Here is a 26,772-nt window from a genome sequence, read left to right as displayed (position 1 = left end):
TTTGTCTCTTGTATGTGATGTAAACAGGGGGCTGGTAATGAATGTCCGGCCTGGAGCCCATCTTCTTCTAACCCCAGGAAGTGTGAGCAGGAGGCTAGTTGTAAATGTCTACCCTGGAGCCCATCTATCTCCTGCCTCACTATCCTCCTAAACCCGGGATAATAAGAAGCTTGCTTGCAGGTGTAAAATTCACGGGCCTTCCAAAAGTTGAGTACATCTCTCCAGGTGCATTTCATCTGCTGCTAATGGAAAAGCGAAAAGTATAACCTTTTACCCCAAAGCAGTTAGCTTGGTTAGCAGCATTAAATTGAGAAAATGCAAATCCTAATAATCTCTCACACTGAAGTAGAAAATCAGTTTTGGTTCTGAAATTTGGTGAGGAATCAATTCAATTTTTATTAGTTATTTCACATCCTAATGAGGATTCCCCAATGATGGCTATGCTTATGACTCTACCGAACAACATTTCAACGGGCTGACAGGTTTCTCGCTTTAATTTTATTCAAGACTTGGCCTCAATGATTTTTTTGGTTCCCTAGTTCGGAAAGACAAACTAGTCAGGGGCATTTACTATATACTTACATTGCCTTATGTGGCAGCCTGCCCTACTTCCTTGGAAGAAATAAGGAATGGGTTTGTGATGGTCAGAGGAGACTGGTTCTTACTGGCACACTGAAGTTACCAATCCCACTTTTAGTCTTAAAACCAGAAAGCTGGAGCTGCCTATCTACTCCTGCCCCCACCTCCATTTTAACTGACAATTTAAAAAATTATTAGAGAAATATTCAAACATACACTAAAGTTGAGAGAATTGTGTAATTAACCCCATGTGTCCTGTACTCAGCTTCAATAATTATCGATACTTTTAGGCAGTTTTCTGACCAGGAAATATAATGCCCTGAAAGCTTCAATTCTTTATCTCTATTTGGCTTTTGTCTTTCAAATTTTGGTTCCTGGGGCTTTGGACACTGCAATTGTATTAAAAGAAGGATTTGAGTGAGGAATTTAGTGTTTAATGTCAGTCTCTTTTTCAGCTCTCCTCCCTCTCTGGAGAAGCCACTGGTTATTGGGTGCTAGGCGGAATCTGGCAGTATTTATTGCGGCCAAGAGCTGTTTTTCTTAAAACAGATCACTGTCCCGATTTCCGTGCAGAAGACCGGCCAAAAAACAAAGCTGGAGAATTTATGGGTATCAAGCCAGTTCTTACCCCACCTCAGTGCTGTTTTCTAAACATTTACAGAGAGCAAATTTGCAGAACAGTTTTCTGGTCACACTCTGTAAAGTATCTCAGTACTTTCTCTCCCCTTCACTTTGCACGTCCTCTTTGGGGCTGAGTTGTCAATCTTTCTGAGTTTTTGGTGCTAACCTCCTCCCTCGCCCACAGCGTCGGGGGCCGCTTGCAAAGCACTCCCAGTAGGGCCTCCTGGGGAACGAGAAACTGCTGATCCGCAAAAAAGCGGAAACGTGGAACGGAATTGCGCTCGCACGCTTTTGTGTCTTGAAAAGCGAGAATCCCAGGGAAGCTTCCCAATCTGCCTCTCGCTGGTAGCCTCTACTGAAATCTTGGCAGCTCCCGGGATATAAGAAGGTGCAGGAAGAGACTTAAACCCGCAGCGGAGAGGCTGAGAATCCAGCACGGAATGCATCCCAGCACTTGGTTTGTGGACTCCTGTTTCCTTAAGCCTCGAAGGTGTCGTGGTTCACGGTCATGGTTCCGCCTATCAGCGCCTCCGCCCCGCGGTTCCTGTCGGAGTTCCGCCCTCTCCGCGGGCAATGTAGGGAGTCAGTGGGTCCGAGCGCCCGGGACCCGACGCTCCGCTTTCGAGCAGTCGCGGAGAAACGCCAGCCGAGCTCAGCCCCAGTTATAAACTGTCTTCAGGGAGAGGTTGTAGACATTAAGACCGCGGCGGTCTCAGGGCGTTGTCCTAGGAAACGCCGTTTAAGGGAAGGCGTATTAGTTGTTGGGAGCGTCTTCCTTGCCCCGCCCCGCGCTCGCTGCCTGGGCGCGGGGCGAGATCCCAGCTGGCTGGGAACCGAGACCGCGCTTCCCCAACGCCGGCGGTTTACTTCGTCTCTGCACCCCTAGGCGGCGCTGCACTCCTCCGCACCCGGTCCGCTCCGCTTTCCCAGACGGCTGCCAAGCCTCCAGTCTAGCAAGCCTAGCTCGCAGCCGGCCGGCCCCGGGCAATTCCGGTATTCGGAAGGCGAACGTCGGCGGTCTCTGCACCTCCAGTCGGCAGCAGCGGCCGGTCGTCCCTCGTTGTTTTCTTTTTTAAAACCACGGCTTGTGATCTCCGGGAGTCCGGAGCATGGTCCCGGGTCACCGCTGGTGGAACGAGGACGCCGAGAGGGAAGGAGGATGGTGGGCTGGAGGGTGGCGGTTCTATGTTTGTGGGTCTCCTGCGGCTCTGCAGCGGGACAGCTCGAATACTCCGTGTCGGAGGAGACCGAACGGGGCGTAGCCGTAGGCAATGTTGCCCAGGACTTGAGGCTGTCAGCGGCCGCTCTGTCCTTGCGGAACTTTCGCTTCCTTTCCAGCCACGGCGAGCCCTACTTCGAGGTTGATCTGGCCAGCGGAAGCTTGGTGGTCAGAGAGACGGCGGATCGCGAACGGCTGTGCGGGGACAAAGCTGCCTGCGTCCTCACCTATGAGCTGGTGCTGGAGGACCCGCTGGAGCTGCACAAGATTCACGTTCACGTCCTGGACACCAACGACAACTCGCTTCACTTCCCTGCCGGCGACGTGCAGTTGCACATTCCCGAGTTCCTGATGCTGGAGCCCGTTTTACTCTCCCTAATGCCCAAGATGCCAACGAGGGAAGCAATGGGGTGCTAAGCTACAGCCTGAGCCCCAGCCAGCCCTTTCGCCTGGACATGGGGTCGTGCGCGGGTCGACGGCAGCGAATACCCGGAATTGGTATTGGAGAAAGGGCTGGATCAGGAGCAGCGTGCCATCCACCGGCTGGTGCTCACCTCCCGGGACGGCGGGCCGCCGGCGCGCTCCGGAGACGCACAAGTCACCGTCGTCGTGGTGGACACAAACGACAGTGCACCTGTATTTGAGCGCTCAGTATACCGCACCAAGGTGCCAGAGACTGCACCCAACGGGACTGTGTTATTCCGAGTTCAAGCCTCGGACCCGGATGAAGGCTCCAATGGGGAAATCCGGTACTCCTTAAGCAATAGCACGCAGGCAAAGCTGCGACACCACTTTCACGTGCACCCTAGAAATGGGGAAGTGCGGGTAGCTGCTTCACTAGGTCCGCCTGAAACGCTGTTGGAGGCATACATCGAGGCGAGGGATGAAGGCGCCTTCGGTCTAGCCAGCACCACCAAACTGCTGGTGGAAGTGACCGATGTGAACGATCACGATCCCGAGGTGAACCTCCCCACTTTTCTCCAGTCCAGTTTCCGAGGACACCGCCGCTGGCACAGTGATTGCTCTCCTTAGTGTAAGGGATGAGGACCTTGGTCCCAATGGTAAGGTCGTTTGTAGCATGTCCACTGGAGGCCCTTTTAAGCTGAAGGCTTCCTTTGACAACTACTACAGCTTGCTGACTGATGGGCCGTTGGACCGGGAGCAGGTCAGTGAATATCAGGTCCTGATCACCGCCTTAGATGGTGGCTCGCCCCCACTTAGCACCCGCAGGACACTGACTGTGTCAGTTGCTGATGTGAACGACAATACACCAAACTTTCCTCAACCGAAACAGGAACTTCTTGTGGCTGAAAACAATGGCCCTGGGGCCTCCCTAGGATGTGTGTTTGCCCAGGACCCAGATCTGGGGAAGAATGGCGTCATCTTTTATGAGCTGTTGGATATTACCTCTGAAGGGCAGGCAGCCTCTAACTTGGTGGCAGTAGATTCCTCCAGTGGGGCTATCACTGCCAAAATTTCCTTTGACTTTGAGCAGCTCAGGGAGTGTCACTTCCAAGTGGAAGCCCAGGATGGTGGCATTCCTCCCAGAAGTGAAACAGTGACTGTGAACTTGTTTGTGGTAGACAGGAACGACAAGCCTCCAGTCATCTTGTTTCCCTTGCCCAGAAATGGCTCTGTCCCAGTGGAAATTGTGCCCCGCTCTGCCAGAACAGGACACCTGGTCACAAAAGTGGTAGCAGAGGATGCAGACAGTGGCTCCAATGCTTGGCTTTCTTACCACATCTCTCAGGCTTCTGACTCGAGCCTTTTTAGAATTTCAGCCAATATGGGAGAGCTCCATACTGCTCGCTTAGTTCTTCCCACTGATGCAGTTAAACAGAGGGTGGTGGTAGTGGTTCAGGACCATGGAGACCCATCATTTTCCACCTCTGTCACACTGGGTGTTCTGTTGAGCAACTGTGTCCCTCGGGTCCTTCCAGACTTTGAAGATGGCTGGGAAAAAGGCGGGCACCCTTCTGCCCAGAACCTGTATTTAGTAATTGCCCTGGCCTGTATTTCCTTTTTATTTCTGGGGTGCTTACTTTTCTTTGTGAGCAGCAAGTTGAGCCAGATCCCACGTTGTTGCTCTCAGAGCTGCTGTCGCTCTCCAGAGGAGTTGAGATATGGGAGCAAGATGGCTTTGAATCCTTGCATGACATCTGCCACAATAGATGTCACTACAGTCGAAAGACTTTCTCAGACCTACCTCTGTCGGGCCTCTCTGGGACTTGGTTCTGACAATAACAGTTTGCTGTTGCGTGGGGAATACAGTGCTGCTGACCTGAGAAATTTGGCCTCTGGGATAGGACTGAATGTGCCAATATCCTGTATTCAGATTCACAATAGGAAAGGGGATCATGTAAATGTCAATGCCGTGGTAAGCAAATTTTATGGGATTTGATTCCCTTGACCAGGAAATGACCACTAGCTATTTCTGAAATGTTTCTTAGATGAGCCTTTGGCAACATTTAATCCAATGAATTGAATGCTCCTGCTTAGCATCCCCTGTGCTAAGGATTCTGGGAAGATATAGGCGTTAAAAGAGACTGACCTTGGCCTCAAGAAGGTTACAGTTTATTTTTGAGAAAGCAAGGTAAGAAATTCAAACCTATTACAGAACAATTAAAATAATATAGCATAAGGGTCTAAAATTTTTAAAAAAGCACCAAAGTTTCTGGTACAGGTAATAAACAACCTGGGGGGTCTTTTTAAAAAAATTTATTTATTTTTATTTACTTATTTTTGTCTGTGTTGGGTCTTCATTGCTGCTCGCGAGCTTTCTCTAGTTGTGGTGAGCAGGGGCTACTCTTTGTTTCAGTGCGCATGCTTCTCATTGTGGTGGCTTCTCTTGTTGCAGAGTCCAGGCTCTAGGCATGCAGGCTTCAGTAGTTGTGGCACACGGGCTCAGTGCTCTAGAGCACAGGCTCTAGTAGTTGTGGTGCATGGGCTTCGTAGCTCTGCGGCATGTGGGATCTTCCCGGACCAGGGCTTGAACCTGTGTCCCCTGCATTGGCAGGTGCATTCTTAACCACTGTGCCACCAGGGAAGTCCCCTAGGGTGTCTTTAAATAATTCCTTTTATGAATTTCTTTAAGGAATTACTTAAAGCAAATATCCCTTCATTAGAAGTATTTTGAGCAACAGATATGTGTAAGGCATTCTGATTCCTAAGGTGAGAATGAAAATTATGTAAGAGTCTTTGTGTAATACAAACTTAATATCATGGACGATGAGACGTTTATTCAAATCATTACAATACATGATTTAAAAATGTTGTTAACCTAAAACATGTAAAAGTAAATTGCAGTGGATGTTCAAAGAAGGGAGAGAGATAACATGAGAGAACATCTAGGCAGGGAGGAGGGAATCATAGGAGGCTTTGTGGTAGAGATAGCTGTTGAATTGGATTGTGAATGCTGTACCATTTAATAAAATGCAGCATACTCTCTAGGCTATATTTTACAATGAGTCCCGTTTTGACAAAGTAGTCTTTTTTGAGAATGATACTCCAAAACACAGCTAATAGGTCCACACAGTGTTTGTAAGTACATAAAAATTCTAGGCATATCTCAAAACACCTATTTGTACTGACAGAAAGAAGATAAGATGATTGGGTATAGGACTTGACAACCTTTTATTTTGTGTTCTTATTGATATATTTCACAAAGAAGACAGATGAGTAATTGTTATGTCAGAAACATTTGTGTGTTCAAAGGTGCACTTACCATTCAAAGTCCATTCAACTTGGATTTAATATTCTTATTATTTTAGAAACCAGTATACTTAGAAGTAAGTAAATACCATATTTGGGAGTAATGCATCTAATAAAATTAAATTATGCCTCAGTTTATCTGTTTGGCATTTCAAAACTTTCTGAGTGGAGTGGGAGCAATTGGCTTAGCAATTTTACAATATTACTTTCCAACTTCTCATAGAGATCATGGATACAAGAGAAAGGTTGTGCAGAAATTAGGGAAGGGAACGAAGGGAATGTTCTACTCTTCTAGGTAATAAGAGAGAAAATTGGATAAGTTATTCTCCTTCAAATAATTATGTTAACTGCAAATAAAATAGATTTGCATCCATTATAATTTTGCATAATTAATATTCACACATGATATAATGGAATCCAATATATATGATTAGTAAATACTTGCTGATGAATGAATAATTAAATTTGTGAATATATTAATTGGCTGGAAACACTCTTCAACATAGAGGGAAAAACTTTAACTTAACTTTTATCTTTATGTGTATATATAGTTAACAGTTTAAAGGCTATTTTCAAACATATTGTTTTCTTCCTTATGATATATAATCATGAAACAACACAACAGGGATTTTCTGGTCCTAGAGCTAGCATGAAAAATCTCAGTGCTGTATTCTGGGGTTAAATAAGAGTCCAGTTCCTGTAGATAACAAAGTGATTAGTAGGGATGCACATCATAACACTGTGAACTTTGCAGTGAATGAAAATTAAAATGCAGTTAATTTTAAGGGAGAAAATTGGTGCACAAAATGTTAGTATTTCAGGTATCAAAACACAGTGTATAAACTCTATTAAGAAAATTCACCATTTATTTCTTTTATTTCATTGTTTTCTGTAACAAGGAGAGATAAGGATACCAGCAATGTCTATGCAGTTTGAGAATCAGGAATTGTTTGAGAGAAACATTTTGACTAGACTACAAAGGAAACGTAAGTAAGTGATAAGAAGATCAATGGATCTGAGAGTTAGAAGGAAAATTATCTACTTAAAAGGGAAAAAAATGCAGTTAATAACAGAGGAAAATGTCCCCTGCCACAGAATTTTTAAACTTATGTGAGTGATAAAGTAACAGAGATATACTGTTTAGACGTGCAGGGCTATTGTGCCATCTCACTCATCCAGTTGGACAGTCTTTTTCCATCATTGTTGATATTTTGCTTTTTAGGTTGTTCATTGTTAATTTTTGTGGGCTGGGTAATTCCTTATATATATAGAAATTTTGATGTATAAAAACATGGGGAAAATAACTTCTGTAAAGCTGTAGTATTTGTAATTCAACACAGGCATTTATTATTTACTTCTTCCTATCCAAGCGCATATTGATCCAATCTTGATTCTTTAGAAAAGAATGCTTATCATAGTGTTCACTGAATGCCTTAAGAACAACTACAGAATTCTAGAAATAAGGTATTTGTTGCTTCAGTTTTATAAAACATATATCCTTTGAAAAGTGTGAAATTTCATAATTTTAACTGTGTGCCCGAGTCACACAGAATCATGTTGATGCATATGTGTTTATATTTTGTTCTAACTCTAAGCTCTTCTGTCTTATTTTAGTTTAGAGTGTATGTTAGTATAATTTACAATACTAAAAAAAATTAACTTAAGAAATTCAGGAAGAAAGAAAGAAATTCAGGAAAACCTTTTATCTATATCTCTTCTTTGTTAATATTTAACAGATATAACCAAAATTGACCCACTGTGCAACAAGTAGACAACACGAGCCTCATGGCAATTTTTTCTGTTAAAATTCTTGATAGGGCTTCCCTGGTGGTGCAGTGGTTGAGAGTCCGCCTGCCGATGCAGGGGACACGGGTTCGTGCCCCGGTCCGGGAAGATCCTTTGCGGCTCGGTTCATGAGCCATGGCCGCTGAGCCTGTGCGTCCGGAGCCTGTGCCCTGCAACTGGAGAGGCCACAACAGTGAGCGTGCCACACACACAAAAAAATTCTTGATAGACAATTTGAATTTTTAGATGGTATCTGAGGTGTAAACTCCACTATTTAAAATTAGTTGCATTGGCAAATCTGCGTCCGGAGCCTGTGCTCTGCAACTGGAGAGGCCACAACAGTGAGCGTGCCACAAAAACAAAAAATTCTTGATAGACAATTTAATTTTTTGATGGTATCTGAGGTGTAAACTCTACTATTTAAAATTAGTTGCATTGGCAATTTTTTTAAGGTAGTAAATATAAATGTAGCAAAAATGCACAACAGCATACAACTGACTTTATTAAAAATTCCACATGAAAATTATATTTTAAACATACCAATGTTTTATTAGTGTATCATTCTTCAGGGATTAAGGCAGTTTCTCTTTTGCCAGGATCTATGGAGTATAAAATATTTCCCCTTTGCAGTGTTGTTTGTTAACAGAGTGGTAGAATGTTTTTGGCATTCTGGGTGTTTTTATTTGCTAACGTATATTCCTTAAGTAGACTTTCCCATAGGTTAATTGGATGTTTCCTTATATCTATTCTGACTTTGAAGCTGATAACCACACGCCGAAAAACTTCAGAGTGCAGTAACTAAGGAAGCGTGCAAGGTATATGATATATATTCAGATTAAAAAATATGTAAATAGATAGCACAATAGTATTCACTGTATAATGCAAAAACCTCAAACTAGTGAAAAGGAGAGAAAAAGAGCATTATAACTTGAGTAGAAAAAAGAAAAGCAGTGCTTTTGGGAGATGTATGAGTGGGAAAGTTTTGACAATATCTGATAATGTTAATGACCTATTGATTTTTGTTGCCTTCAATATTTGCAGTTAGAGGGAAATAATATTCCAGAGACTAAGTACACTTTAGCTGGCTTGGGCTGAAGGTAGACTAAATTACTAAGAGGTTTTTACATTGCTCAAATGCGTGTAATGTGACTATCAGAAATAGCATTTGGCAGAACGTCAAATGAATATAAATCACAATCTAGGACTCTGATTAAAGTATGGGAAGCAAGGGGCTTCCCTGGTGGCGCAGTGGTTGCGAGTCCGCCTGCCGATGCAGGGGACGCGGGTTCGTGCCCCGGTCTGGGAAGATCCCACATGCCGCGGAGCGGCTGGGCCCATGAGCCATGGCCGCTGAGCCTGCATATCCGGAGCCTGTGCTCCGCAACGGGAGAGGCCACAACAGTGAGAGGAAGTATGGGAAGCAAGGAATTTATTGGTAAGGATTACTCTTTAAAACCAAAACTTAAGGATAAAGGTGGTTGCTCACCTTGTTCCCAATTTTAATTGATGGGATGAGAATGGGTCAGGAAACCACATGTCTCTTTTATACTGCATTTATGAAAAAGAATTAGGATAAGAATTTCTTCCTCAAGCTATAAACATAGAACTTGTCTTGGAATCTAAGAATGAATATGCATTCACGTTGTCTCCTATGCTGCAGAGAAAGAGAAAAGCCTTTCTGTCCCAACCCAAATTGTTGGCTGTTCCTAGAGTCATCTGTTTGCCATGTACACATATACTGTTTTCATAGCTGAGCTCTATTGACATACCTCAAAATGTACTCTCTGAATTCAGGCACATTATGTTTATTCTTTAGAATCTTTAAGCAAAGATTACAGCTGTTTTGTTTAGAATCAAAATGATGTTCATACAAAATAAAAACAACCAATTAAGACATCTTAATAGTGGGTTTCGGCATCTGTATACATCACTTGAGATTGGCATATCATTTTCCTTTCTTTTAAGGATTTGGTATCAAGGTTATGCTGGCCTTATTAAACAAGTTAGAAGTGTTTTTTTTCCTCTCCTTTTTTTCTAGTCTCTGGTCATGTTTGTTAAGATTGGTGTTATTTCTGTCTTAAATATTTAGTAGAATTCACTAGGAATGTTCTCTGTGCCTTAAGTTTTCTTTGTGGGAAGGTTTTAAATCATGAAATCACATTTCTTTATTAGTAAGAGAAATATTCATATTTTTATTCTTGTTTCATTTCTGTGAATTCTCTTTTTCCAGAAATATGTTAATTTTATGTAAATTTTCAAATATTTTGGCATAAAGTTTTTTATAATATCCTCTTTGTGATCTTTGTAACATCTACAGGATCTGTAGTGATATTCCTCTTTCCAATCTTGATGTTATTGTCACCTCTCATTTTTCCTGGTTAGACTTGGAAGTAGCTTATTATATTAGCCTTTCAAGGACTAACTTGGCTTTTGGGATTCTCTTGCTTGTATATTTGCTTTCTATTTAATTGATTTCTGCTTTAAACATTATTTACCTCCTAATATTTTCTTTATGTTCCATTTGCTATTTGATTTCTAGCTTCTTATATAGCTTATTGTTTTTCAGGTTTTGTTATTTTTAATGTATGGATTTAAAGCTGAAAAATTCCCCTAAGTATGGTATGATCTGCTTCATGCAAATCATATTTTTAAAATTTTTAATTCAAGTGTAACATACATAAAAGTTCATGTATCGTATATGTATAACATGCTGAACAATTCAAAATCAACAGAATCATGTAGTCACCACAGAGGTAAAGAAGTAGGAGAGCATTACCAGCACCCCAACCCCCACTCAGCCCCCTCTATCTTTACTCCCTTCTGAAATATAACTATTATCATGAATTCCAACATCATAAAAATAGAATCGTATGGTATGATTATGTTTTTGTGTCTGGCTAATTTAATTCAATATCATACATATGACAATCACCTGGCCTGCTGTGTATAGCAATAATCCATCCGTTAAGTTGCTGTATGTCACATTGTATGAATATATCACAATTTATTTATCCATTTTTCTGCTGATGGACATTTTTTTCAAGTTTATTTTTGCTATTATGGACAATTCTGCTATGAACATTTTTTCCGTGTCTTTTGGTGCACATATTTGCATTTCTGATGACTATGTATCTAGTAGTAGAAATTGCTTGGTTATGTGGTATGAGTATGCTCAACTTTAATAGCTACTGCCAACAGGTTCCCAAATTAGTTGTTCCAAGTTCCTCTCCTGCCAGCAGCGCTTGAGAGTTTCAGTTACTCCACATTCTTGAATAATTAGTTTTACCAGACTTTTACATTTTCTTTGTTATAGTGGTGTGTACTAGTATCTCATTTTAAAAATTTAAGTTCTAGATTTGTGTTTTTTTCCATATAATGTAATAATTGAATACTGAACAGTCTACGAAGTGAATATTAAAATGCTTAGACCATTCATCCCTCCCTTCCATTGTATACTTTTTTTTAAGTCAGGTTTATTGGTTGTTTGAGAAATATTGGTTCACTGAGCTCTACAGATCTTCCAAATGTGGACACATTTTATTATGCAATAACAAAAAATCACATTTGCCAATACCACCATCGATCTCATCAGACAGACAGTCTTTTAGTTTTGGGAAGATACAAGCTCATGGTGGCAGACAAAAGTTTTCCAAAATTGTGATTCTTACTCAAAATCTTAAATTTTATCATTTGCAACAAATACTGTCACTTGTTTTCCTTGCAGTGACAGGCTCATTTCATTCATTTTTAAGAGAGTGTCTGCCTTCTGGTGTTATAAATACCCAAGTCCATCTTGTAAATTTCCTGTCTCAGACCTGGAGTCAACCATTCTACAAAGCTCCTTCAATTCTTTTTTGTGGGAGATGGTATTTAGAAATATAATCTGGACAATAGGTGTGCTTATTCCTACGTGGTTGAGTCAGCGTTTCTAGGTGTGAACTAGGGGATATGCATTTTTTAAAAGGTAAAATAAATCACAAGTTCATATTAATTTTTACAATTCAAGTTCAGAACTATAAGGTTTTTACTTAATTTCATCACTCTTACATTTGTATCTCCTTTCTCCCATAACAAAAATCCCAGTGTTGGGCTTCCCTGGTGGCGCAGTGGTTGAGGGTCCGCCTGCCGATGCAGGGGACACGGGTTCGTGCCCCGGTCTGGGAAGATCCCACATGCCGCGGAGCGACTAGGTCCGTGAGCCATGGCCGCTGAGCCTGCGCGTCCGGAGCCTCTGCGCCTCAACGGGAGAGGCCCCAACAGTGAGAGGCCCACGTACCGCAAAAAAAAAAAAAAAAAAAAAAAGTGTTCATTTATATCAACATAATTACTAATTTATTACCACACACTACTCAAAGAACACACTTAGAAAACAATACCAGCATTAAACCAACATTGTAATTACAGTAACAGTTTAATATTTTTGCCATTCTTTTCATTTGTAGGGTATATTTTACTAGGCTTGTACAAGTTACTGTGTTTTAAAGTATCTTGGAATAGTTCATCTCTGTGTAGTTATGCCACCAACTACACAGAGTTAGGTTCATTTATTTCAAGTTGCTTTTGCAGTGAGGGCTTTCTTTTTTTTTGAATTTTATTTATTTTTTTATATAGCAGGTTCTTATTAGTCATCAATTTTATACACATCAGTGTATACATGTCTCCCAGTCACCCAATTCAACACACCACCATCCCCACCCCCCGCGGCTTTCCCCCCTTAGTGTCTATATGTTTGTTCTCTACATCTGTGTCCCAACTTCTGCCCTGCAAACCTGTTCATCTGTACCATTTTTCTAGGTTCCACATACATGCATTAATATACGATATTTATTTTTCTCTTTCTGACTTATTTCACTCTGTATGACAGTCTCTAGATCCATCCATGTCTCAACAAATTACCCAATTTCGTTCCTTTTTATGGCTGAGTAATATTCCATTGTATATATGTACCACAACTCCTTTAACCATTCATCTGTCGATGGGCATTTAGGTTGCTTCCATGACCTGACTATTGTAAATAGTGCTGCAATGAACATTGGCGTGCATGCGTCTTTTTGAATTATGGTTTTCTCTGGGTATATGCCCAGTAGTGGGATTGCTGGATCATATGGTAATTCTATTTTTAGTTTTTCAAGGAACCTCCATACTGTTCTCCATAGTGGCTGTATCAGTTTACACTCCCACCACCAGTGCAAGAGGGTTCCCTTTTCTCCACACCCTCTCCAGCATTTGTTGTTTGTAGATTTTCTGATGATGCCCATTCTAACTGGTGTGAAGTGATACCTCATTGTAGTTTTGATTTGCATTTCTCTAATAATTAGTGATGTTGAGCAGCTTTTCATGTGCTTCTTGGCCATCTGTATGTCTTCTTTGGAGAAATGTCTATTTAGGTCTTCTGCCCATTTTTGTATTGGGTTGTTTGTTTCTTTAATATTGAGCTGCATGAGCTGTTTATATATTTTGGAGATTAATCCTTTGTCCGTTGATTCATTTGCGAATATTTTCTCCCATTCTGAGGGTTGTCTTTTCGTCTTGTTTATGGTTTCCTTTGCTGTGCAGAAGCTTTGAAGTTTCATTAGGTCCCATTTGTTTATTTTTGGTTTTATTTCCATTACTCTAGGAGGTGGATCAAAAAAGATCTTGCTGTGATTTATGTCAAAGAGTGTTCTTCCTATGTTTTCCTCTAAGAGTTTTACAGTGTCTGGTCTTACATTTAGGTCTCAAATACATTTTGAGTTTATTTTTGTGTATGGTGTTAGGGAGTGTTCTAATTTCATTCTTTTACATGTAGCTGTCCAATTTTTCCAGCACCACTTTTTGAAGAGACTGTCTTTTCTCCATTGTATATCCTTGCCTCCTTTGTCATAGATTAGTTGACCATAGGTGCGTGGGTTTATCTCTGGGCTTTCTATCTTGTTCCATTGATCTATGTTTCTGTTTTTGTGCCAGTACCATATTGTCTTGATTACTGTAGCTTTGTGGTATAGTCTGAAGTCAGGGAGTCTGATTCCTCCAGCTCTGTCTTTTTCCCTCAAGACTGCTTTGGCTATTCTGGGTCTTTTATGTCTCCATACAAATTTTAAGATTTTTTTTTCTAGTTCTGTAAAAAATACCATTGGTAGGGCTTCCCTGGTGGCACAGTGGTTGAGAGTCCCCCTGCTGATGCAGGGGACACAGGTTCGTGTCCCAGTCTGGGAGGATCCCACATGCCATGGAGCGGCTGGGCCCGTGAGCCATGGCCGCTGGGCCTGTGCATCCGGAGCCTGTGCTCTGCAACAGGAGAGGCCACAACAGTGAGAGGCCCACGTACTGCAAAAAAAAAAAAAAAAAAACCATTGGTAATTTTATAGGGATTGCATTGAATCTGTAGATTGCTTTGGGTAGTATAGTCATTTTCACAATATTGATTCTTCCAATCCAAGAATCTCTCCATCTGTTGGTATCATCTTTAATTTCTTTCATCAGTGTCTTATAGTTTTCTGCATACAGGTCTTTTGTCTCCCTAGGTAGTATTATTCCTAGGTATTTTATTCATTTTGTTGGAATGGTAAATGGGAGTGTTTCCTTAATTTCCCTTTCAGATTTTTCATCATTAGTGTATAGGAATGTAAGAGATTTCTGTGCATTAATTTTGTATCCTGCAACTTTACCAAATTCATTGATTAGCTCTAGTAGTTTTCTGGTGGCATCTTTAGGATTCTCTATGTATAGTATCATGTCATCTGCAAACAGTGACAGATTTACTTCTATTTTCCAATGTGTATTCCTTTTATTTGTTTTTCTTCTCTGATTGCCATGGCTAGGACGTCCAAAACTATGTTGAATAATAGTGGTGAGAGTGGACATCCTTGTTTTGTTCCTGATCTTAGAGGAAATGTTTTCAGTTTTTCACCATTGAGAATGATGTTTGCTGTGGGTTTGTCGTATATGGCCTTTATTATGTTGAGGTAGTTTCCCTCTTTGCCCACTTTCTGGAGAGTTTTTATCATAAATGGGTGTTGAATTTTGTCAGAAGCTTTTTCTGCATCTATTGAGATGATCATATGGTTTTTCTTCTTCAATTTGTTAATATGGTGTATCACATTGATTGATTTGCATATTATGAAGAATCCTTGCATCCCTGGGATAAATCCCACTTGATCATGGTGTATGATCCTTTTAATGTGTTTTGGATTCTGTTTGCTAGTATTTTGTTGAGGATTTTTGCACCTGTATTCATCAGTGATATTGGTATGTAATTTTCTTTTTTTGTAGTATCTTTGTCTGGTTTTGCTATCAGGGTGATGGTGGCCTCATAGAATGAGTTTGGGAGTGTTCCTTACTCTGCAATTCTTTGGAAGAGTTTGAGAAGGATAGGTGTTAGCTCTTCTCTAAATGTTTGATAGAATTCACCTGTGAAGCCATCTGGTCCTGGGACTTTTTTTTGTTGGAAGATTTTTAACCACATTTTCAATTTCATTACTTGTGATTGGTCTGTTCATATTTTCTATTTCTTCCTGGTTCAGTCTTGGAAGGTTACACCTTTCTAAAAATGTGTCTATTTCTTCCAGGTTGTCCATTTTATTGGCATAGAGTTGCTTGTAGTAGTCTCTTAGGATGCTTTGTATTTCTGCGGTGTCTGTTGTAACTTCTCCTTTTTCACTTCTAATTTTATTGATTTGAGTCCTCTCCCTCTTTTTCTTGATGAGTCTGGCTAATGGATTATCAAAGAACCAGCTTTTAGTTTTATTGATCTTTGCTATTGTTTTCTTTGTTTCTATTTCATTTATTTCTGCTCTGATCTTTATGATTTCTTTCCTTCTGCTAACTTTGGGTTTTGTTTTTTCTTCTTTCTCTAGTTCCTTTAGGTGTAAGGTTAGATTGTTTATTTGAGATTTTTCTTGTTTATTGAGGTAGGCTTGTATAGCTATAAACTACCCTCTTAAATTGCTTTTGCTGCATCCCATAGGTTTTGGATCGTCGTTTTTTCATTGTCATTTGTCTCTAGGTATTTTTTGATTTCCTCGTTGATTTCTTCAGTGATCTCTTGGTTATTTAGTAACGTATTGTTTAGCCTCCATGTGTTTGTGTTTTTTACGTTTTTTTGCCCTGTAATTGATTTCTAATCTCATAGTGTTGTGGTCAGAAAAGATGCTTGATATGATTTCAATTTTCTTAAATTTACTGAGGCTTGATTTGTGACCCAAGGTGTGATCTATCCTGGAGAATGTTCCGTGCGCACTTGAGAAGAAAGTGTAATCTGCTGTTTTTGGATGGAATGTCCTATAAATATCAATTAAATCTATCTGGTCTATTGTGTCATTTAAAGCTTCTATTTCCTTATTTATTTTCTGTTTGGATGATCTGTCCTTTGGTGTAAGTGAGGTGTTAAGGTCCCCCACTATTATTGTGTTACTGTCGATTTCCTCTTTTATAGCTGTTAGCAGTTGCCTTATGTATTGAGGTGCTCCTATGTTGGGTGCATATATATTTACAATTGTTATATCTTCTTCTTGGATTGATCCCTTGATCATTATGTAGTGTCCTTCCTTGTCTCTTGTAACATTCTTTATTTTAAAGTCTATTTTATCTGATATGAGTATTGCTACTCCAGCTTTCTTTTGATTTCCATTTGCATGGAATATCTTTTTCCATCCCCTCACTTTCAGTCTGTAGATGTCCCTAGGTCTGAAGTGGGTCTCTTGTAGACAGCATATATATGGGTTTTGTCTTTGTATCCATTTAGTAAGCCTGTGTCTTTTGGTTGGAGCATTTAATCCATTCACGTTTAAGGTAATTATCAATATGTATGTTCCTATGACCATTTTCTTAATTGTTATGGGTTTGTTTTTGTAGGTCCTTTTCTTCTCTTGTGTTTCCCACTTAGAGAAGTTCCTTTAGCATTTGCTGTAGAGCTGGTTTGGTGGTGCTGAATTCTCTTAGCTTTTGCTTGTCTGTAAAGCTTTTGATTTCTCCATCGAATCTGAATGAGATCCTTGCGGGGTAGGGTAATCTTGGTTGTAGGTTCTTCCCCTTCATCACTTTAAGTATATCATGCCACTCCCTTCTGACTTGTAGAGTTTCTGTTTAGAAATCAGCTGTTAACCTTTTGGGAGTTCCCTTGTATGTTATTTGTCGTTTTTCCCTTGCTGCTTTCAATAAGTTTTCTTTGTCTTTAATTTTTGCCAATTTAATTACTATGTGTCTCGGCGTGTTTCTTCTTGGGTTTATCCTGTATGGGACTCACTGAGCTTCCTGGACTTGGGTGGCTATTTCTTTTCCCATGTAACGGAAGTTTTCAACTATAATCTCTTCAAATATTTTATCTGGTCCTCTCTCTCTCTCTTCTCCTTCTGGGACCCCTATAATGCAAATGTTGTTGCGTTTAATGTTGTCCCAGAGGTCTCTTAGGCTGTCTTCATTTCTTTTCCTTCTTTTTTCTTTATTCCCTTCCTCAGCAGTGAATTCTCCCATTCTGTCTTCCAGGTCACTTATCCGTTCTTCTGCCTCAGTTATTCTGCTATTGATTCCTTCTGGTGTAGTTTTCATTTCAGTTATTGTTTTGTTCATCTCTGTTTGCTTGTTCTTTAATTCTTGTAGGTCTTTGTTAAACATTTCTTGCTTCTTCTCGATCTTTGCCTCCATTCTTTTTCTGAGGTCCTGGATCATCTTCACTATCATTATTCTGAATTCTTTTTCTGGAAGGTTGCCTATCTCCACTTCATTTAGTTGTTTTTCTGGGATATTATCTTGTTCCTTCATTTGGTACATAGCCCTCTGCCTTTTCATCTTGTCTATCTTTCTGTGAATGTGGCTTTTGTTCCACAGGCTGCAGGACTGTAGTTCTTCTTGCTTCTGTCGTCTGCCCTCTGGTGGATGAGGCTATCTAAGAGGCTTGTGCAAGTTTCCTGATGGGAGGGACTGGTGGTGGGTAGAGCTGACTGTTGCTCTGGTGGGCAGAGCTCAGTAAAACTTTAATGCACTTGACTGCTGATGGGTGGGGCTGGGTTCCCTCCCTGTTGGTTGTTTGGACTGAGGCGACCCAACACTGCAGCCTACCTGGGCTCTTTGGTGGGGCTGATGGTGGACTGTGGGAGGGCTCATGCCAAGGAGTACTCCCCAGAACTTCTGCTGCCAGTGTCCTTGTCCCCACGGTGAGCCACAGCCACCCCCTGCCTCTGCAGGAGACCCTCCAACACTAGCAGGCAGGTCTGGTTCAGTCTCCCCTGGGGTCACTGCTCCTTCCCCTGGGTCCCAATGTGCACACTATTTTGTGTGTGCCCTCCAAGAGTGGAGTCTATGTTTCCCCCAGTCCTGTCGAAGTCCTGCAATCAAATCCCACTAGCCTTCAAAGTCTGATTTTCTAGGAATTCCTCCTCTCGTTGCCAGACCCCCAGGTTGGGAAGCCTGACGTGGGGCTCAGAACCTTCACTCCAGTGGGTGGACTTCTGTGGTATAAGTGTTCTGCAGTCTGTGAGCCACCTACTCAGCAGTTATGGGATTTGATTTTACTGTGATTGTGCCCCTCCTACCATCTCACTGTGGCTTCTCCTTTGTCTTTGGATGTGGGGTATCTTTTTTGGTGAGTTCCAGTGTCTTCCTGTGGATGATTGTCCAGCAGCTAGCTGTGATTCTGGTGTTCTCATAAGAGGGAGTGAGAGCACGTCCTTCTACACCGCCATCTTGGTTCCTCAGCACTTGCTTTTTAAAATTAAATATTTTGGAACCACCTTTATCCAATTCTCCCTCTCCCCCACCCCCTCCTTTTGTAACCACAAATCTGATCTCTTTTTCTATGAGTTTGTTTGTTTGTTTGTTTTTGTGGTATGCAGGCCTCTCACTGTTGTGGCCTCTCCTGTTGCGGAGCACAGGCTCTGGAGGCACAGGCTTAGCGGCCATGGCTCACAGGCCCAGCTGCTCCGTGGCATGTGGGATCTTCCCGGACCGGGGCACAAACCCGTGTCCCCTGCATCGGCAGGCGGACTCTCAACCACTGTGCCATCAGGGAAGCCAAGTTTGTTTGTTTTTTGAAGTATAATTGACCTACAGCACTATGTTAGCTCTGGTGCACAACATAGAGACTTGATATTTCTGTACGTTATGAAATGATCACCATAATAAGTCTAGTTACCATTTGTCACCATACAAAGATATTACATTATTATTGACTGTATTTTCCACACTGTACATTTTATACCTGTGACTCGTTTATTCTGTAACTGGAAGTTTGCACCTCTTAATTTCCCTTACCTAGTTCACTCATCCCCCAACCCCTTCCCTTCTGGCAACCACCTGTTTGTTCTCTGTATCTATGACTCTGTTTCTGTTTTGTTTATTCATTTGTTTTGTTTTTAGATTCCACATATAAGTGGAATCTTACAGTATTTGTGGTTGTCTGACTTATTTCACTTAGCATAATAACCTCAAGGTCCATCCAGGTTGTCACAAATGGCAAGATTTCATTCTTTTCTATGGCTGAGTAGTATTCATCTCAACTGGGCACTGTTGCTGGGCACTTAGGTTGCTTCCGTATCTTGGCTATTAATAGTGATTAATGCTGCAGTGAACATAGGGGTTCACATATCTTTTGAAACTAGTGTTTTCATTTTCTTTGGAAAAATACCCAGAAGTGGAATTGCTGGATTGTATGGTAGTTCTGTTTTTAATCTTTTGCGGAAACATCATACTGTTTTCCGTAGTGGCTGCACTGATTTACATTCCTTTAAACAGTGCATGAGTGTTCCCTTTTCTCCACATTGTCGCCAACACTTCTTTCTTATTTGTTGTCTTTTTGATAATAGCCATTCTGACAGGTGTGAGGTGATGTTTCAATGTGGTTTTGATTTGCATTTCCCTGATGATTAGTGACGTTGAGCATCTTTGTGTGTAACTGTTGGCTATCTGTATGTCTTCTTTGGAAAAATGTCTATTCAGATCCTCTGACCATTCTTTAATCAGGTTGTTTTTTGTTTGTTTGTTTTGCGGTATGCGGGCCTCTCACTGTTGTGACCTCTCCCGTTGTGGAGCACAGGCTCCGGACGCACAGGCTCAGTGGCCGTGGCTTATGGGCCCAGCCGCTCCACGGTATGTGGGATCTTCCCGGACTGGGGCACGAACCCGTGTCCCCTGCATCAGCAGGCGGACTCTCAACCACTGCACCACCAGGGAAGCCCAGGTTGTTTGTTTTTTAGATGTTGAGTTATATGAGTTCTTTGTATATTTTGTATATTAACAGCTTATTGGATATATCATTTGCAAATATCTTGTCCCAATCAGTAGGTGGCGTTTTCATTTTGTTGATAGATTCCTTTGCTGTGCAAAACTGTTTTAGTTTGATGTGGTCCCATTTGTTTACTTTTGCTTTATTCATTTCTTCTAGGTTGTCCATTTTATTTGCATATAATTGTTCATAGTAATCTCTTATGATATTTGTATTTCTGTGGTGTCAGTTGTCACTTCTTTTCATTTCTGATTTTATTTATTTGGGTCCTCTTTTTTTCTTCATGAGTTGGCTAAAGGTTTATCAATTTTGTTTATCTTTTCAAAGAACCAGCTTTTAGTTTCATTGATCTTTATTATTTTTTTTTTTAGTCTCTATTTCATAAATTTCTTCTCTGGTCTTTATGATTTTTTTCCTTCTGCTAACTTTCAGTTTTCTTTGTTATTCTTTTTCTAGTTCTTTTAGGTGTAAAGTTAGATTGTTTAAGATTTTTCTTATTTCCTAAGGTAGGCTTGTATTGCTGTAATCTTCCCTTTTAGAACGCTTTTGCTGTGTCCCATAGATTTGGGATCGTTGTGTTTCTGTTTTCATTTATCTCCAGGTATTTTTCGATTTTCCCTTTGACTTCTTCAGTGACCCATTGGTTGTTTAGCATATTGTTTAGCCTCCACATGTTTGTGTTCTTGGGGGTTTTTTTTACAGTTTTTTCCTTATAGTTGATTTCTAGTCTTGTAGTGTTGTGGCTGGAAAAGATGCTTGATGTGATTTCATTCTTCTAAAATTTACTGGGACTTGTTTTGTGGCCTAGCAAGTGATCTATCCTGGAGAATGCTCCATGTGTACTTGAAAAGAATGTGTTTTCTGCTGCTTTTGCATGGAATGGACTATATTATCTATTAAGTTCATCTGGCCTAATGTGTCATTTAAGGCCAGCATTTCCTTATTGATTTTCTGTCTGGGTGATCTATTCACTAATGTAAATGGCATGTTAAAGTCCTTTTCTATTATTGCATTACTGTTAATTTCTTTCATTACATTTGTTAATATTTGCTTTATGTATTTAGGTGCTTCTATGTTGGGTGCATATATTGGGTTGGTCAAAAAGGTCGTTCGGGTTTTTCCATAAGATCTTACAGAAAAACCTGAACGACCTTTTTGGCCAACGCAATATGTTTACAGTTGTTACATTTTCTTGTTGGATTGATCCCTTTATTATAATGTAAGTTCCTTCTTTGTGTCTTATTATACTCTTTGTGTTAAAGTGTATTTTGTCTGATATAAGTATTGCTACTCCAGCTTTCTTTCTTTTTTTTTTTTTTTTGCGGTACGCAGGCCTCTCACTGTTGTGGCCTCTCCTGTTGCGGAGCACAGGCTCTGGACGCGTAGGCTCAGCAGCCATGGCTCATGGGCCTAGCCACTCCGTGGCATGTGGGATCCTCCGGGACTGGGGCACGAGCCCGCATCCCCTGCATCGGCAGGTGGACTCTCAACCACTGCGCCACCAGGGAAGCCCTCCAGCTTTCTTTTTGTTTCCATTTACATGGAATACCTTTTTCTACCCCCTCACTTAAGGTCTTTGCACAACTTTCATTAGATATTTGATATTTTGATGCTATTTTAAATGCTATTAAAATTTTTTTTATTTTATAGTTTTTGTTGCAAGTATATAAATATAAAACTATTTTTATATTAAATTTTTTTTTTTTTTTTTGCCATACGCAGGCCTCTCACTGTTGTGACCTCTCCCGTTGCGGAGCACAGGCTCCGGACGCGCAGGCTCAGTGGCCATGGCTCACACGCCTAGCCGCTTCGCGGCATGTGGGATCCACCCAGACCGGGGCATGAACCCGTGTCCCCTGCATCAGCAGGTGGACTCTCAACCACTGCGCCACCAGGGAAACCCCTCATTGTGCTGTTTTATGAGTTATTTCTTACTAGTTTTCTTTCAGTTTTACTAATTTTGTCTTCATTTTGTGTCTAATATGCTATTAGAAGTTTCCCTTGAGGTTTTTTTTTTTTTAGTTATTATATTATTCATTTAAAAATTCTATTTATTATTGTTCAAATCTGCTGGGACATTTTAAATTTATTTTTTCTTCTATGAAAATATTTTCAAGCTTGCTTTTTATCTCTTTAAATATATTAAATCTTTGATATTTCTGGAGTCTGCAGTCTGAAAGTATGTTTCTGCTGTGTGCTGCTTCAGCTGTTTTTTTTTTTTTTTTTTTTGCGGTAAGCAGGCCTCTCACTGTTGTGACCTCTCTCTTTGCGGAGTACAGGCTCCGGACGCTCAGGTTCAGCGGCCACGGCTCACGGGCCCAGCCGCTCCGCGGCATGTGGGATCCTCCCGGACCGGGGCATGAACCCATGTCCCCTGCATCGGCAGGCAGACCCTCAACCACTGTGCCACCAGGGAAGCCCTTCAGCTGGTTTTTGATCACAGCTCCATATTTCCATGTGTGCCAGATTTCCCCTGACTTGTGATGGTCATTACCCTGAAAATAATATTTGTCAGGATATCCTGAGATCTTGAATGAAAGTGCCTTCAGGATAGATTTTTATTTACACCTGCCAGTGTCTGAAAACTACTAGTTGTAAACTGCTTTAATCTAAGTTCAAGATTTGAGGGTCTTTGGAGACTTAGACTCTATGTATACCCAGCTGAAAATCTGTGGGATATCCAGTATCCAACTACAACTTTATAAGATTTTTTTTCCTTTCCTGTTTTCCTTCTGTTCTGGTTGGCTCCAAGTCAAACTCCCCAGCAGTTCTCTGGGCTGGAGAGTGGATAGGTTTGTTACACCGTTACCTGGAGAATATAGTCCTTGGGGTTCCAGATTACTGTAGTTTGGAGATCCTATAAGAATCCTTAGTTTATGTAAATTCTGGTCCTTAATTTCTGTCTTCCTCATCCCACAAATTATCTGAATTTATGTCCAAGTTTGTGTTGGCAGATGCTTTCAGAACGAAAAGCAAGTTCAAAATTCTGCTCACCTCTTTGGATTTAAGTTTCCTCTAGAATTTGTCTTAGCAGTTCCTCATTAACTTATCTGGTTTTTAGTGCTTTTAAGATAATTGTTTTAATATTTTATCCAGAATATTTACTTGCTTTTAGTAAGATGGCTGCTCTGAATAATTTAGGCTGCCATTAGCTGAGATTCCCTATTATACAGTTTTATCACTAGCAGACTAGCATCTAAGTAGTATTTAAATGCTTCATAGGAGGATTTAAATATTTTATTATTAATTTTGGAAAGTAATTCATACATTAATTCTACTATGAAATACTTAGTAACTGAACCAAGAGAGCACATGCTTTCACTTAAAACATTCAGACAATAACCTATGAGGTAAAAGAATCTGAAAAAAAATATATATACACATATATATACATATATACGTATATATGTGTGTGTATATGTATATAACTGAATCACTGTGCTGTATATCTGACACTAACATGACATTGTAAGTCAACTATATTTCAGTAAAAAAAGAAAACACAAAAACATTCAGATAATCAAACTTTAGTAGAGGTGGTATTTGTGGCTTTACTTGACATACAACAATTTCTATATTTCTTTATTCTAGTCACTCCATTTGACATGCTTTTTTGAGCATGAGACACTCAAAATGTGGAGACAGATAAGATATAATCCATAACAGTGAAAGATATCTCAACAACAAACAGGTAAACTGTCAAATATAATACAAACAAATTAGAGCTACAGTGAAACAAATACGTGCTACGTAGGAAGCCCAGAGGAAAAGCAACTAACTCAGTATGGTGTTTGATGGAGGGTGGGGATAGGCAGGAAAATCTTCCCATGTAAGATATCTCTATAGCAGAAGATTAATGGATCATTTAGGAAGCAAGGAGGTAGAGTGGAGAATGAGTATTTCAGGCAGAGCAAAAACCATAAAGGCCTGGAGGAATGAGAAAGCATAAGAGAAGCTGAAAATAGTTTGTTTTGGCCAGAGTATACTGTACATGTGTAAGCAAGGAAGAAGTTGAGGCTAGAAAGGTAAGTTAGAATCAGATAAGATTCTTCAATGCAATGCTTAGAATTTTAGATTTTATCATGAGGAAATAGGTAGCCAGTAAAGTTGAAAATAGATTTTAAAATAATTTTTCCGTTAAAAATTCCGTTAAAAATCCACATGATCATTGTAGATGTTTTAGGAAAAGAAATCATCTGTAATCCCAAAACCTAAGTACAGTCACAATTATATGTGTTTACAGCTCTTTTAAAAAAACATGTTCCATGCATATTTTTATTTATTTATTTACTAATTTATTTATTTAACTTATTTGGCTGCAGCGGGTTAGCTGCGGCATGCAGGATCTTCATTGCGGCATGTGGGATCTTTCGTTGTGGTGCACAGGCTCCAGAGTGTGTGGGCTCCAGAGCACATGAGCTCAGTAGTTGTGGCATGCAGGCTCTCTAGTTGTGGCACGTGGGCTCCAGAGCATGCAGGTCAGTAGTTGCGGCACGCAGGCTTAGTTGCCCCTCAGCAAGTGGGATCTTAGTTCCCCGACCAGGGATCAAACCCACATCCCCTGCATTGGAAGGTGGATTCTTAACCACTGAGCCACCAGGGAAGTCCCCATGCATACATTTTTTTAAAGTTTTCATCATTTTATAATTTCTTTTTTTTTGGCTTCATTGGGTCTTTGTTGCTGTGCACAAGCTTTCTCTAGTTGTGGCGAGTACGGGCTTCTCATTACGGTGGCTTCTCTTGTGGAGCATGGGCTGTAGGTGCACAGGCTTCAGTAGTTGTGGCACGCAGGCCCTAGAGTATGTGGGCTTCAGTAGTTGTGGTGTGTGGTCTCAGTAGTTGTGGCATGTGGGCTGTAGGGCACGTGGGCTTCAGTAGTTGTGGCACACAGACTCAATAGTTGTGGCTTGTGGCCTCTAGAGCACAGGCTCAGCAGTTGTGGTGCACAGGCTTAGTTGCTCTGTGGCACGTGGGAGCTTCCCAGACCAGGGATAGAACCTGTGTCCCCTGCATTGGCAGGTGAATTCTTAACCACTGCACCACCAGGGAAGTCCCTCCATTCACTTTTTTTTTTAATTTATTAACTTTTTTAAGTTCCCCAAGCTTAGAACCTCAGTCTTGGACTCGAAAGTGTGAAGATATAAAGAAAGCAGAAACAAAATTCTCAAGAAAATATATATTGAAGTCAGTATCATTCTGTGAATTTCTTAATATGCAATTTGAAAGAGTTCCAAGATGCATTCTATTTTAAGATAACTAATGGAAATCACATAAAGGCATTAAACTTAATTTTTTTTACAGCTCACTTTAACCAAATATGCAAATATGTCTATGTCCTACTGAGATATCAAATAACGTTTTTCCTCTCGAAGTTATACACATAAATTTACACAACCACCTAAGTGAATTTGTAGATGTTGTTTTTTCAGAGCTCTAGGAATTTTTTAGGAATTTATTGTTGAATAGCGTCTCTATCATTGTCATCAAGAGAAAATAAACCTCCATTCACTTATTTATTTATTTATTTTTGTCTGCATTGGGTCTTCGTTGCTGCACATGGGCTTTCTCTAGTTGCAGTCAGCGGGAGCTACTCTTTGTTGAGGTCTGGGGGCTTCTCATTGTGGGCTTCTCTTGTTGTGGAGCATGGGCTCCAAGCCCGGAGGCTTCAGTAGTTGTGGCTCATGGGCTCAGTAGTTGTGGCTCACGGGCTCAGTAGTTGTGGCACGTGGGCTCTAGAGCATCGGTTCAGTAGTTGTGGTGCTCAGGCTTAGTTGATCTGCAGCATGTGGGATCTTCCCGGACCAGGGCTTGAACCTGTGTCCCCTGCATTGGCAGGCGGATTCTTAACCACTGTGCCACCAGGGAAGTCCCTCCATTCACTTTTAATGTTGACTCAGTAACCTTGATGCATATACAAATTCTTTAATGAGAATTAAATTTGATAATTTAATTTGGTTATCTATTGTAACACCATTGAATCCCTCCATGATTCTTTTCAAAATATGTTGGGGAGAGAATAAGAATAGGGAATAATCCATGATAATTTAATTTTCTGTGCCTACCCCCAAACTAAAATTGTCTAGTTCTCAGAATTATAGCTAAATTTTTCATCCAAGGATGCAATATTCATCCTTGTACTCAGGAAACGCACAGTCTGACATTTTTAGGGTTGCTGCTACTTTCTTAACACATCATTGTTGACACTTGGAAAGAATGACTTTTTGTAACTTGAAAATCCTATTTATTCTTCAATTCCTGCTAGCTTAAGGAACACTAAATCTACATATCGTAGGAGGCATATCTGTCCAATATATCCTATGTATTCATTGATTTATGAACCAATAAATCTTTCATATACAGTTTAAATGAGCTTATGATAATTGGATCAGAGGAATACTAGTCTAGTTTGAGAGTACAGCAGAAAACCAATCATGAGAGGCTATGATGAAATTTTAATTATAAAGGATATTGAATATCTTAGGGTGACAACTCTGTTGTAATAGATGTAACATTGAGTTGGAAAGAGAGAAAGTGAGATTTTTTCCCCCAGTTCTGCTTGAAATCAACTCTGTATTTCTAGTAAATTATCAAACCATTCTATGCTTCAGTTTTATATCTTCATTAAAGTTACCACCCCATTGTCTTTGGTTCACTGGGTTTA

At 40.5% G+C, this 26,772-nt stretch overlaps 2 protein-coding genes across 8 annotated transcripts in view; both read left to right on the top strand.

Moving 5' to 3' along the window:
* Positions 1 to 26,772, top strand: part of LOC132423210 (protocadherin alpha-4) — a 173,248-nt gene that overhangs the window by 93,020 nt on the left and 53,456 nt on the right. The gene's annotated exons all lie outside the window — the stretch shown is intronic.
* PCDHAC1 (protocadherin alpha subfamily C, 1) lies at positions 2,360 to 4,820 on the top strand. The gene is given in 4 exon segments (XM_060006891.1): positions 2,360 to 2,768; positions 2,771 to 2,886; positions 2,888 to 3,394; positions 3,396 to 4,820. Coding segments are annotated over 4 exon segments (2,457 nt in total).

Source organism: Delphinus delphis, chromosome 3 (assembly GCF_949987515.2).
Source record: "Delphinus delphis chromosome 3, mDelDel1.2, whole genome shotgun sequence".
Taxonomy (NCBI): Eukaryota; Metazoa; Chordata; class Mammalia; order Artiodactyla; family Delphinidae; genus Delphinus; species Delphinus delphis.
This window is presented reverse-complemented; position numbering and strand designations above follow the sequence as displayed.